This window comes from Mustelus asterias, chromosome 3, assembly GCF_964213995.1.
Source record: "Mustelus asterias chromosome 3, sMusAst1.hap1.1, whole genome shotgun sequence".
NCBI classification, from domain to species: domain Eukaryota; kingdom Metazoa; phylum Chordata; class Chondrichthyes; order Carcharhiniformes; family Triakidae; genus Mustelus; species Mustelus asterias.
Genome location: NC_135803.1, coordinates 156,333,733 through 156,348,502, shown reverse-complemented (window position 1 = coordinate 156,348,502; position 14,770 = coordinate 156,333,733). Strand labels below are relative to the sequence as shown.

General features: G+C 48.9%; 1 protein-coding gene across 1 annotated transcript in view; it reads right to left on the bottom strand.

The window, feature by feature from the left end:
- LOC144491898 (uncharacterized) overlaps positions 1–14,770 on the bottom strand; it is a 37,762-nt gene that overhangs the window by 2,478 nt on the left and 20,514 nt on the right. Inside the window, exons 7-9 of the mRNA XM_078210189.1 lie at positions 13,374–13,516; positions 8,692–8,869; positions 2,282–2,334 (exon numbers count right to left, since the gene is read on the bottom strand). Coding sequence (XP_078066315.1) covers positions 2,282–2,334; positions 8,692–8,869; positions 13,374–13,516 — 374 coding nt within the window. The remainder of the gene's footprint in view (positions 1–2,281; positions 2,335–8,691; positions 8,870–13,373; positions 13,517–14,770) is intronic.

Here is a 14,770-nt window from a genome sequence, read left to right as displayed (position 1 = left end):
GTGATGTAATAGTCAGCTGACCAGCTGATTCACTATAAATAAGGAACTATGTAGAATTGTGAGGAGCTTGGAGTGGCCCAGGGTGAGGCCCCAAGTTTGGAGTAATGATGTTTCTTTATTAAACCCTTTCTTTGATTTATAAGTTGCAGTAAGTCTTGTTGTATTTTCGTATCTGCATTTTTGAAGAGTTCCTTCTGAGGAAACAGGGGTGCGCAGTGAGGGGGAGGGGAGGTGAGGGGAAAGGAAGTGGTTCCTCCCCTCACTGCTGGTTCTGCATTTAGTGAGAGGGGCAGGGGCAGGGGCAGGGGCAGGGGAGGGAGGGGGGGTGGTGGGGGTACAAATCTGAGACCTGCCCACCCTACCCTGTTGGGAATCCCAAATAGAGGGCGTACCAGCTGGTTGTGTGTGTATGGGGGGGGGGAGGAAGGGGGGCAAGGGGTGTGGGTAAATCAGGTGGGGGCAGAGGGGAGGGTGGCAGTCTCAGCAGGACTTACCATCTCTGAAGCAGCTGGTTCCAAGTGGAGTGACGCTGCGCAGAGAGAAAGAGACAGAAAAAAAAATCTCGGGCGGGGCCGGGGGGGGGGAAACGACTTAGCGGAAACCCCGCCCCTCCCCTGAAAACTGGTCGTGTTCCATTCATCAGGAAAAGGAGAAGCATCATTCCTGTCGCACCGTTCAGCAATGTCACTGCTGCCTTTCCTCCTCAACACCGCCTCCAAATCCCTCAACTCCCCGTCAGGCAAAAGCTGGCCTACAGAGGACCCAAAATGGCCACCAGGAACTGCTCTGCCACCCGCCAGATTGGACAATGGCTTTCACCTCAGGAATGTGTTCCAGCAGCATTCAACACACGGACATGATAATCCTCTGTGTATAAGCTTACTTTAACTTTTAAGAATTATCTTTCAGGCGCTGAGTTGAGCTTTGCTAGATGCTGAGCAATGCTTATGTGCCTGCTCTGCCATTCATTTTGAACATGGCTGATCATTGAATTCAATATCCTGATCCCTCCTTCCCCCCATTTCCCTGGATCCCTTTCGCCCCAAGAGCGATATCGAATTTATTCTTAAAATCAGACAACGTTTTGGCCTCAACTACTTTCACTACAACCACTTTCTGTGGTCGTGAATTCCACACATTCTGGGTGAAGAAATTTCTCCTCACCTCAGTTCTAAAAGGTTTACCCTTTATCCTTAAACTATGACCCCGGGGAGGCACGGTGGCGCAGTGGTTACAGGGTTCAATTCCGGCCTCGGGTCAGTGTCTGTGTGGAGTTTGCACGTTCTCCCCATGTCTGCGTGGGTTTCCTCCGGGTGCTCTGGTTTCCTCCCACAGTCCAAAGATCTGCGGGTTAGGTTGATTGGCCATGTTAAATTGCCCCTCAGTATTATGGGGATTAGCAGGGTATCTACATGGGGTTGCGGGGATAGGGCCTGGGTGGGATTATTGTCGAAGCAGACTCGATGGGCCAAAGGCCTCCTTCAGCAGTGTAGGGATTCTATGATTCTAGTTCTGGAACCCCCAACACCACCATCGGGAACATTCTTTCTGAATCTACCCTGTCTAACCCTGTTAGAATTTAAAAGTTTCTATGAGATTCCCCTCTCACTCTTCTAAACTCCAGTGAATATAATCCTAACTGACTTAGTCTTTCCACATATGACATACTTGCTATTCCAGGAAGCAGCCTGGTAAACCTTCGCTGTGCTCCCTCTATAGCAAGGACATCCTTCCTCAAATAAGGACACCAAAACTGCACACAATACTCCAGGTGTGGCCTCACCAACGCCCTGTACAATTGCAGCAAAACATCCCTATCCCTGTACTCAAATCCTCTCGCTATGAAGGCCAACATACCATTTGCCTTCTTTACTGCCTGCTGTACCTGCACGCTTACTTTCAGTGACGGATGCACGAGGACTCCAAGGTTTCACTGAGTATCCATCTTCCTCAATTTACACCCATTCAAGTGATAATCTGTCTTCCTATTATTGCTACCAAAGTGGATAACCTCACATTTATCCACATTATACTGCATCTGCCATGCAGATACCCACACACTCAGCCTGTCCAAATCACGCTGAAGCATCTCTGCATCCTCCTCACAGCTCACCCTCCCACCCAACTTTGTATCATCTGCAAATTTGGAGATAATACATTCAGTTCCCTCTTCCAGATCATTAATATATAATGTGAACAGTTGGGGTCCCAGCACAGATCCCTGCGGAACCCCACTAGTCACTGACTGCCAATCAGAAACAGAGCCATTGATGCCACATACCATTCTAGTCACCTCCCGCTTCCGTTTCTGGATAAAACGATCAATTTTCAAACCTGCTCAAGGAAAGCAAATCAGAGATCAGAGACACAGCAGGGACTGAAACCCCAGTGAGATAGCCAGTGAGATAGCCAGTGAGAGCACCAGTGAGATAGCCAGTGAGAGCACTAGTGAGAGCACCAGTGAGATAGCCAGTGAGATAGCCAGTGCCACGCTTGCTGTCATAATGTCCAGCACGATAGGCATAACCACCCTTTCAAACACCTTTATTCTCTTATCAGTGCCCTGGGAGTGTTTGATGGGGACAGTGTAGAGGGAGCTTTACTCTGTATCTAACCCCGTGTTGTACCTGTCCTGGGAGTGTTTGATGGGGACAGTGTAGAGGGAGCTTTACTCTGTATCTAACCCCGTGCTGTACCTGTCCTGGGAGTGTTTGATGGGGACAGTGTAGAGGGAGCTTTACTCTGTATCTAACCCCGTGCTGTACCTGTCCTGGGAGTGTTTGATGGGGGACAGTGTAGAGGGCTTTACTCTGTATCTAACCCCGTGCTGTACCTGTCCTGGGAGTGTTTGATGGGGACAGTGTAGAGGGAGCTTTACTCTGTATCTAACCCCGTGCTGTACCTGTCCTGGGAGTGTTTGATGGGGACAGTGTAGAGGGAGCTTTACTCTGTATCTAACCCCGTGCTGTACCTGTCCTGGGAGTGTTTGATGGGGACAGTGTAGAGGGAGTTTTACTCTGTATCTAACCCCGTGCTGTACCTGTCCTGGGAGTGTTTGATGGGGACAGTGTAGAGGGAGCTTTACTCTGTATCTAACCCCGTGCTGTACCTGTCCTGGGAGTGTTTGATGGGGACAGTGTAGAGGGAGCTTTACTCTGTATCTAACCCCATCTTATACCTGTCCTGGGAGTATTTGATGTGCAGCATTAGTTGAATATAATGCTCTCTCTACACTGTCTTGTGTAATGTACAATTTTCAATGCTGTAATACCTGATTGTATACCCTGTGTGCTACCAGGCCTGTGTGAATGTGTTTATTTACTCAGGACATCACAATGTGGATTTCCGCTGACGTTAATGACTGTGGTGAGATCGGAAATGTCTCCACAAACATCGATGGGCTGAAAGTGGAGCGTATCTGCTTGTGAGTGATATTGGTGAATAGATAAACATGTTTGAACAGGAAGAACTATCCTTCAGTCTGGGTGAGTCCTGATTGTGGGGTCTTTATTCCACTTCAGAGGACAGACAAGATTTGACAGTTCATCTGGCAGCACAAATTTAATTGAGTTTTTTGAACGGGTAACCAAGAAGGTAGATGAGGGCAGTGCAGTTGATGTTGTCTACATGGACTTTAGCAAGGTCTTTGACAAGGTACCGCATGGTAGGTTGTTGCATAAAGTTAAATCTCACGGGATTCAGGGTGAGATATCTAAATGGATACAAAATTGGCTTCTTGTAGAGAGTTGTTTTTCAAACTGGAGGCCAGTGACCAGCGGTGTGCCTCAGGGATCAGTGCTGGGCCCACTGCTATTTGTCATTTATATTAATGATTTGGATGAGAATATAGGGGGCATGGTTAGTAAGTTATCTCCAATTGCAACGGGATCTTAATTAATTGGGCCAGTGGGCTGACGAATGGCAGATGGAGTTTAATTTAGACAAATGCGAGGTGATGCATTTTGGTAGATTGAACCAGGACAGGACTTACTCAGTTAATGGTAGGGCGTTGGGGAGAGTTACAGAACAAAGAGATCTCGGGGTACATGTTCATAGCTCCTTGAAAGTGGAGTCACAGGTGGACAGAGTGGTGAAGAAGGCATTCAGCATGCTTGGTTTCATCGGTCAGAATATTGAATACAGGAGTTGGGACGTCTTGTTGAAGTTGTACAAGACATTGGTAAGGCCACACTTGGAATACTGTGTGCAATTCTGGTCACCCTATTATAGAAAGGAGATTATTAAACTAGAAAGAGTGCAGAAAAGATTTACCAGGATGCTACCAGGACTTGATGGATTGAGTTATAAGGAGAGGCTGAATAGACTGGGACTTTTTTCTCTGGAGCGTAGGAGGCTGAGGGGTGATCATATAGAGGTCTATAAAATAATGAGGGGCATAGACAAGGTCGATAGTCAAGATCTTTTCCCAAAGGTAGGGGAGTCTAGAACTAGAGGGCATAGGTTTAAGGTGAGAGGGGAGAGTTACAAAAGTGTCCAGAGGGGCAATTGTTTCACACAGAGGGTGGTGAGTGTCTGGAACAAGCTGCCAGAGGTAGTAGTAGAGGCAGGTACAATTTTTCTTTTAAAAAGCATTTAGATAGTTACATGGGTAAGATGGGTATAGAGGGATATGGGCCAAATGCGGGCAATTGGGATTAGCTTAGGGTTTTAAAAAAAAGGACGGCATGGACAAGTTGGGCCAAAGGGTTCCCTGCTGTAAACCTCTATGACTCTATGACCCGACAGTGCAGCAGCGCCATGGTACTGCACTGGGGAACTTGGGAATGGCCGTATAGACAGAAACCAAAGGATATGGGGATAAGGCGGGAAAGTGGAGCTGAGAATTGTAAAGATCAGTAAATGGCCGAGCAGAATCGATGGGCCAAATGGCCTAGTTCTGCTCCTACCTCTTGTGGTCTGGATGTTCTAGTCATTTCTGACTGAAGCTGATTGTGTCTGGGGCTGCGATACTGCCAGAATCGGAGGAAAAATCACAGTGTGTTGAGTGGAGTGACTTTGGGCCTGTGACGATAAAGAACAAAGAACAAAGAACAGTACAGCACAGGAAACAGGCCCTTCGGCCCTCCAAGCCTGTGCCGCTCCTTGGTCCAACTAGACCAATCGTTTGTATCCCTCCATTCCCAGGCTGCTCATGTGACTATCCAGGTAAGTCTTAAACGATGTCAGCGTGCCTGCCTCCACCACCCTACTTGGCAGCGCATTCCAGGCCCCCACCACCCTCTGTGTAAAAAACGTCCCTCTGATGTCTGAGTTATACTTCGCCCCTCTCAGCTTGAGCCCGTGACCCCTCGTGATCGTCACCTCCGACCTGGGAAAAAGCTTCCCACTGTTCACCCTATCTATACCCTTCATAATCTTGTATACCTCTATTAGATCTCCCCTCATTCTCCGTCTTTCCAAGGAGAACAACCCCAGTCTACCCAATCTCTCCTCATAGCTAAGACCCTCCATACCAGGCAACATCCTGGTAAACCTTCTCTGCACTCTCTCCAATGCCTCCACGTCCTTCTGGTAGTGCGGCAACCAGAACTGGACGCAGTACTCCAAATGCGGCCTAACCAGCGTTCTATACAGCTGCATCATCAGACTCCAGCTTTTATACTCTATACCCCGTCCTATAAAGGCAAGCATCCCAGAGGGTGGTGAGGGATTGGAATGCCCTGCCAGCATCAGTAGTAAATGCGCCTAGTTTGGGGGCGTTTAAGAGATCCGTAGATAGGTTCATGGACGAAAAGAAATTGGTTTAGGTTGGAGGGTCACAGTTTTTTTTTAACTGGTCGGTGCAACATCGTGGGCCGAAGGGCCTGTTCTGCGCTGTAATGTTCTATGTTCTATGTTCTATGTTCTATACCATATGCCTTCTTCACCACCTTCTCCACCTGTGTTGCCACCTTCAAGGATTTGTGGACTTGCACACCTAGGTCCCTCTGTGTTTCTATACTCCTGATGACTCTGCCATTTATTGCATAACTCCTCCCTACATTATTTCTTCCAAAATGCATCACTTCGCATTTATCCGGATTAAATTCCATCTGCCACCTCTCCGCCCAATTTTCCAGCCTATCTATATCCTGCTGTATTGCCCGACAATGCTCTTCGCTATCCGCAATTCCAGCCATCTTTGTGTCATCCGCAAACTTGCTGATTACACCAGTTACACCTTCTTCCAAATCATTTATATATATCACAAATAGCAGAGGTCCCAGTACAGAGCCCTGCGGAACACCACTGGTCACAGACCTCCAGCCGGAAAAAGACCCTTCGACCACTACCCTCTGTCTCCTATGGCCAAGCCAGTTCTCCACCCATCGAGCCACTTCTCCTTGTATCCCATGAGCCTTAACCTTCTTAACCAACCTGCCATGTGGGACTTTGTCAAATGCCTTACTGAAATCCATATAGACGACATCCACGGCCCTTCCTTCATCAACCGTTTTTGTCACTGTGCCTTTAAGAAATGTATTTGTGTCATGTTTCTTGTGCAGGATTTGTGTTTAGCAGTCTGTTCTTTTCACCCGGTGCCGCTTTGTGTGTGACTGGCAGCCCCCGTTGATACTGCAGCAACATAATTAATCCTGATTGCTAGGTTTTAACCTGGGCGAATGCAGTTCTGTTATTTTAGTGTTTACCCCTAGGAATCTTTTCAGTGGGGTTGATTGACAGAAAGAATCATGTGATGGGGCGGGACTAAGCTTACACAGAGAAACCAAGTCAGAGGTCGCTGAGAGTTCTTTGAGAGAAGTCGCTCATTTTCTTTCTCTGGATTGGGAGAATGGGATCTACCAGGAAATAGTCCTCTTTCTCTGAAGTTCTGCTGTTTGAAGTTAGATCTTTCTCTGCAGGCTGCTGTATGAGAGTCAGAAGACTGGTGTCTTTCTGTATCTCTGTCCAGAGGGGTGAAAAGGCTGGAAACCCAGCATCCACATGAACCTATATTTTTTTTTGTGCTAACTGACTCTGAGGAGTGTGTTTGAGGCCCAGAGTAGAATCTCCAAGGTATATTTTGCAGTTAGCCGAGACCTCAACTTTTACATTTGATTTTAGCATTAGGGTGAGCATAAGATGTTTCAAGTGACCCACTAAGAAGCTTTTATCAAAACAAAGTTTATTTAAGAACACAGTAAGAATATAACAAAATAATTAGAATAACCTTTACCATTTAAAATAGTTAGACGTGACAAAATACAATCCTTTCGAACTAGCTATCTCTGTTGTTCCAGTTTAAAGCAATACCCCACAGACATACACATTTCTTCAGAATTAGTTAGCACAAAAACAAGTCTGCTCACATGATGCTGGATTATCAGCATTTTAACACTTCAGGACAAAAGTCCTCACAGCAGTTTCCAGAGAAGGATATATCCTCAGAACAGCAGAACTTCAGAGAAGTAACCTTAGTCTTTGGCAGCTCCCAGTCTCCGGACTTCAGAGACAGAAAGGGATACCTCTCTCTCTGCAGCTTCCAAAACAGCAACTCTCAGAGAAAGACCCACTCTCATAAAGCAGAATCTCCAAGAAAGAAACTTATCTCCTGGCAGATTCCAGTCTCCAACTTTAGAGAGGGGAAAAGAGAGGCACTGCTCTCTCTCTCTCTCAACTCCAAAGCATCTAAGCTTGAATATTCTGTGTAAGCCCAGCTTCCCCGTCACATGACCATACATGCCAATCATCCCAATCAAGCCCCACTCTACAAAATCCCTGGGGGAAACAGCAGAACAGCATTCGTTCAGATTAAAGCCAACATTCTAGTCATTACAAGTAATTATGCTGCTGCAGCAACAATACAGGATGCTGGTTATAGACAAAATGGCTACACAAGAACATGGCTCAAATACATTTCTTAAATGCACAGTATCATCACAACAGAGATTTAGGTCTCTGGGGATATTGCTTAAATTGGAACTATAGAGATAGCTAGCAGTTAAGAATTATAGCTTGTCATGTGCAAGTATTTCAACTAATAAAAGTTAGGCTAATTTTTTTTGTTATGTTTTAACAGTATTGTTAAATAAAGTTCGTTTTAGTAAAAGCTTCCTAGTGGGTCAATAGAATCAGACCTGGAGAGAAACCTGGGATGGCACGGTGGCACAGTGGGTTAGCACTGCTGCCTCACAGCACCAGGGACCCGGGTTCAATTCCAGGCCTCGAGTCACTGTCTGTGTGGAGTCTGTACATTCTCCCTGTGTCTGCGTGGGTTTCCTCCGGGTGCTCCGGTTTCCTCCCACAGTCCAAAGATGGGCGGATTAGGTGGATTGGCTATGCTAAATTGCTCCTGTCAGGGAGGCTACTTAGGGTAAATACGTGGGGTTATGGGGATAGGGCCTGGGTGGGGTTGTGGTCGGTGCAGACTTGATGGGCCGAATGGCCTCTTTCTGTACTGTAGGATTCTATGACTTCTATGAATAAGAAACACCTTTTCCTCACCCTAATGCCAAAATCTAAAAGGTTGGGGTCTCGGCTAGCTTCATAACGTAGCTTGGAGTTTCTGATCTGGGCCCACGGCTTCCCAAAACTCTTCCCCCAGGGTGGGAGGGGTTACTCACCTCATGTCTGAGTGGTGTAGATTCATTGGTAGAGATGGGTCATTGTGATTAGCCAATAACTTTGTTATCCCGGTGTCACGTGAGTGTCAGGGTGGGTGAAGCATCTTTTCACACGAGCAATTCCTACCTCTCCTGGTCAGATCCACACTGCTGGTGAGCGACAACATCCTCTCAGCTGAGGGAGGACGCAATTGGTGCACAGCGACTGCTGCTCTGCTGATGTGTAACTGCTTCCTCAGGTCGTCAACAGATGTGGCGACACTCTCATCACCCAGGCTTTCCTGCAGGGTCTGTAGCAGCAAATCCTGACAGCAACAAAGAGGACAGATAACCCCCCTCACCCCCTCAATCACAACAACATGGGGAATGGAGGGGAGGAGGAGGGAATGAGGGGGGAGGGGGAGGGAATGAGGGGGAGGGAATGAGGGGGGAGGAAGAGAGGGGAGGGAGAGAGGGGAGGAGAGAGGGGAGGAAGGGAAGGGACAATGAGGGAGGGAGTGGAAGGAGGGGAGGGAGGGAGAGAGACGAGGGAGGGAGGGAGGTAAGGGAAGGAGAGAGTGGGAGGGATGGAGGAGGGAGGTAAGGAGGATGGAGGGACGGAGGAGGGGAAGGAGGAGGGAGGGACGGAGGAGGGGAAGGAGGAGGGAGGGACGGAGGAGGGGAAGGAGGAGGGAGGGACGGAGGAGGGGAAGGAGGAGGGAGGGACGGAGGAGGGGAAGGAGGGAGGGAGGAAAGGGGAGGGGAGGGAGGGAATGAGGGGGAAGGGAGGGAGAAGGCAGGAGGGAGGAGGAATGAGGGAGGGAGTGGCAGGAGGGGAGAGGGAGGGAGAGAGAGGAGGGAGGGACGAAGGAGGGAAGGAAGGAGGGAGGAGAGGGGAGGAGGTGAGGGAGGGAAGGAGGGAGGGAATGAGGGAAAGGACAGAGGGGGAGGGAGGGAAGGGGGATAGGAGGGAGGGAAGGATGTAGTGAGGGGAAGGAGGTAGGGAGGGGAAGTAGGGAGGGAAAGAAGGATGGAGAAGAGAAGGAAAGAGTGCAGAGGGAGGGAAGGAGGGAGGGAAGGGAGGAGGACAGGAGGAGAGAAGGAGTGGGGGGGAGGGGGAGGAGGGGAACAAAGATCGGATTGCCACGCACAAACTCCGAGTGATCTAAAATGCTTCAAAACCAAAGAGATACATTTCTGAACTGGAATAGCCTTTGGAATGGAGGAAACCCAGCGGCCATTTTGTACACAGCAGGATCCCACAAATAACAATTAGATGAACCAGTGATTTTCAGGTTGGGGTCCGTGAACCACTGGGGGTCCATGGGGAGGCCGCAGAATACCTGGGCAGCAAGTGGAGACGGGGGTAGATGGTGATGAGCCCTGTGTGGCACAGGGTGAGGCTGGTACAGAGGGCACGGCTTAGTGAGGATAGACAAGGACATTAATGAACCCAGCCGATAAAGCCACAGTAAGAGTGGTGCGGGAGTTCGCCAGGGAACGAGCCTTTCCACACCGGCAGCTGCATTTCAATATCCTTGTCCCAAACAGCGTGCAGCTAAATGCAGCCACACGAACATCACTGAAAGAAACAACTGCTTTCTGAAAATTATTGTTAAAAAACTCCAGCGACAGAACTTTCTCAGCAATAATATGAGAAAATAATCCGAAAACATTTCTAAAGGGTTCCTTCAACCAAAAACATGAGACCAACTGAGAAAGATTACCACACCACCTCTCAGCACTGACCCTCTGACAGTGCGGCACTCCCTCAGTACTGACCCTCTGACAGTGCGGCACTCCCTCAGCACTGAGCCTCCAACAGTGCGGCACTCCCTCAGTACTGACCCTCTGACAGTGCGGCACTCCCTCAGTACTGACCCTCTGACAGTGCGGCACTCCCTCAGTACTGACCCTCTGACAGTGCAGCACTCCCTCAGCACTGACCCTCTGACAGTGCGGCACTCCCTCAGTACTGACCCTCTGACAGTGCGGCATTCCCTCAGTACTGACCCTCTGACAGTGCGGCACTCCCTCAGTACTGACCCTCTGACAGTGCGGCATTCCCTCAGTACTGACCCTCTGACAGTGCAGCACTCCCTCAGTACTGACCCTCTGACAGTGGAGCACTCCCTCAGTATTGACCCTCTGACAGTGCGGCACTCCCTCAGTACTGACCCTCTGACAGTGCGGCACTCCCTCAGTACTGACCCTCTGACAGTGCGGCACTCCCTCAGTACTGACCCTCTGACAGTGCAGCACTCCCTCAGTACTGACCCTCTGACAGTGCGGCACTCCCTCAGTACTGACCCTCTGACAGTGCGGCACTCCCTCAGTACTGACCCTCTGACAGTGCGGCACTCCCTCAGTACTGACCCTCTGACAGTGCGGCATTCCCTCAGTACTGACCCTCTGACAGTGCGGCACTCCCTCAGTACTGACCCTCTGACAGTGCGGCACTCCCTCAGTACTGACCCTCTGACAGTGCGGCACTCCCTCAGTACTGACCCTCTGACAGTGCAGCACTCCCTCAGCACTGACCCTCTGACAGTGCGGCACTCCCTCAGTACTGACCCTCTGACAGTGCAGCACTCCCTCAGTACTGACCCTCTGACAGTGCGGTACTCCCTCAGAAGTGCTGTCAGCCTGGAATATAGAGCGTGAATCTCTGGAGTGAAGCTGGGGAACCTCTGTTGCTGACCCCAGGGCTGGTCCGAGATTCACCTTTCACTGATTCCAGGGTGTGTTGCTGACTTTAGTCCTTCTTCTCCACCCTCTGACCTGTGAAGCGTTGACTCCATGAATTGTCACCTGATATGGTGTGGGGATCTTTGCTGATGTTTACACAATGTTCAGCGTCATTCACAACTCTTCAGATACCAAAGCAGACAGTGCCCATAGGACACAACTGTTACAGTGCAGGAGGTGGCCATTTGGCCCATCACGTCGGCACCAGCTCCCTTAATAAACAATTCATCCAGTACCCATTCCCCCACCTTCTCCTGATTATCCTACAAATTATTCCTTTTTGAATTAGGGTCTAATTCTCTTTGAAAGCCTCAATTGAACCTCCTCCACCACACTCTCAGACAGTGCATTCCAGGTCCTAACTACTCGCTGTGTGAATCTGTCTCCACCACACTCTCAGACAGTACACTCCAGATCCTAACTACTCGCTGTGTGAATCTGTCTCCACCACACTCTCAGACAGTGCATTCCAGATCCTAACCACTCACTGTGTGAATCTGTCTCCACCACACTCTCAGACAGTGCATTCCAGATCCTAACCACTCGCTGTGTGAATCTGTCTACACCACACTCTCAGCCAGTACATTCCAGATCCTAACTACTCGCTGTGTGAATCTGTCTCCACCACACTCTCAGACAGTGCATTCCAGATCCTAACCACTCGCTGTGTGAATCTGTCTACACCACACTCTCAGCCAGTACATTCCAGATCCTAACCACTCGTTGTGCGAATCTGTCTCCACCACACTCTCAGACAGTGCATTCCAGATCCTCACCATTCGCTGGGTGAAAAAGTTTTGTGTTGCCAATTCTTTGTTCACCAATCATCAGAAATCTGTGCTCTTCCATTTTCGACCCTTCCATCAATGGGAACGGTTCCTTCCTCTCTACTCTGACCTCTATGATGATACTATGCCTTTAAGAAACGTATTTGTATCATGTTTCTTGTGCAAGATTTTCTTAGCAGGCGGTTCTAAGTATCGGTGTGATTGTGTCTGTGCACAGCTGTTCCTGTTGTTCCTGTATCATTGGTCTTTATTGCTGCAGTGCTTTTTTAATCTGGACTAATGTTCTGTTATGTTAGTGTTCTCCCCTGGGGTTTTGCAGAATAGGGCCTGATTAGGTTGATTGACAATAAAATCGTGTGGCTGGTTGGCGCTAGGCTTGCACAGAGAAATACGCTCAGTTGCTGCTTGGAAGCTATGAAGATTAAAAATAGAAATAGCTCTGCGGTGTGTCTCTGAAGATTGGAGACTGGAACCTGCCAGAAAATAGATCTCTTTCTCTGAGGTTCTGCTGTGTGAAGAATGATCTTTCTCTGCAAACTGCTGTATGGCAGTCGGAGGGAAGGTGTCTGTATCTATTCAGAGGGGTTAAAAGTCTGGAAATGTAGTACTCACATGAACATATCTGTTCATGCTGATTCTGAAGAGGGATTTATGTCTATGAGAATACTGCTTACATTACGAATTATACCTTGTCATGTTTAAGTATTTCAATTGGTGAAAGTTATGCTGATTCTTTTTGTCATATTTGAATTGTGTCATTTGTTTTAATAAAAGCTTCCCAGTGAATCTTACCTGGCGCAAAACACATTATTAGCACCTTAATACCAAAATCAAAAAGAATTGGGATCTAGGCTAACTTCATAACATACCCTGGAGTTTCTGATCTGCTCCCGAACACCAGATACATCATGATTCTCAACACCTCGATCAAATCATCTTGCAACCTTCTCCTCTCCGAGCAGAACAGTCCCAGCTGCTAGTTCGATGAGAAAAGCTGGGAGGAGGTTCAAGTGCAGCATGAACACCAGCATGCACTGGTTGGGCTGAATGGCCTGTTTCTGTGCCGATGTAACCTCTACTCAATAACTCCGCATGCATGACGGGAGCCAATGTCAAACGCTGCCTCCTCTGGTCAGTGAGAGAATATCTAGGGGTTCACAGAGAAAGGGGTGGCAGCGTAATGTTACATAGCGGACCCTCAGCACTAATTCCGCACTGGGGGTCTGTGCTGCGGACCCTGGATGATTTGTAGCGACACTGGAATGGGCACTCGACTCATTTCCGATGCACTTACCACACTCTTCTTCGGCAAATCCATAACAATTTCATGTGGGGTGCTAACAGGTGATTCACCAAGCTGTGGTGTCAACCGCTTCGAGTCAGCGCACTGCAGCAGCTTCACACACTGGGCACTGGGCTGGAGCATCCACCTATCACCTGTGAGACAAGGCAAAGTGTAACTGAACAGCATGTGACAGAGTCAACCCGACAGACAGCCTTCCCAACCCCCGATAAAGAATCAACTGGCAATCTGCTGTGGGACATGATAAGAAGATGAAAGAAAATACATACAGAGTAAAGCTCCCTCTACACTGTCCCCATCAACCACTCCCAGGACAGGTACAGCACGGGGTTAGATACAGAGTAAAGCTCCCTCTACACTGTCCCCATCAAACACTCCCAGGACAGGTACAGCACAGGGTTAGATACAGAGTAAAGCTCCCTCTACACTGTCCCCATCAAACACTCCCAGGACAGGTACAGCACGAGGTTAGATACAGAGTAAAGCTCCCTCTACACTGTCCCCATCAAACACTCCCAGGACAGGTACAGCACGGGGTTAGATACAGAGTAATGCTCCCTCTACACTGTCCCCATCAAACACTCCCAGGACAGGTACAGCACGGGGTTAGATACAGAGTAAAGCTCCCTCTACACTGTCCCCATCAACCACTCCCAGGACAGGTACAGCACGGGGTTAGATACAGAGTAAAGCTCCCTCTACACTGTCCCCATCAAACACTCCCAGGACAGGTACAGCACGGGGTTAGATACAGAGTAAAGCTCCCTCTACACTGTCCCCATCAAACACTCCCAGGACAGGTACAGCACGGGGTTAGATACAGAGTAAAGCTCCCTCTACACTGTCCCCATCAAACACTCCCAGGACAGGTACAGCACGGGGTTAGATACAGAGTAAAGCTCCCTCTACACTGTCCCCATCAAACACTCCCAGGACAGGTACAGCACGGGGTTAGATACAGAGTAAAGCTCCCTCTACACTGTCCCCATCAAACACTCCCAGGACAGGTACAGCACGGGGTTAGATACAGAGTAAAGCTCCCTCTACACTGTCCCCATCAAACACTCCCAGGACAGGTACAGCATGGGGTTAGATACAGAGTAAGGCTCCCTCTACACTGTCCCCATCAAACACTCCCAGGACAGGTACAGCACGGGGTTAGATACAGAGTAAAGCTCCCTCTACACTGTCCCCATCAAACACTCCCAGGACAGGTACAGCACAGGGTTAGATACAGAGTAAAGCTCCCTCTACACTGTCCCCATCAAACACTCCCAGGACAGGTACAGCACGGGGTTAGATACAGAGTAAAGCTCCCTCTACACTGTCCCCATCAAACACTCCCAGGACAGGTACAGCACGGGGTTAGATACAGAGTAAAGCTCCCT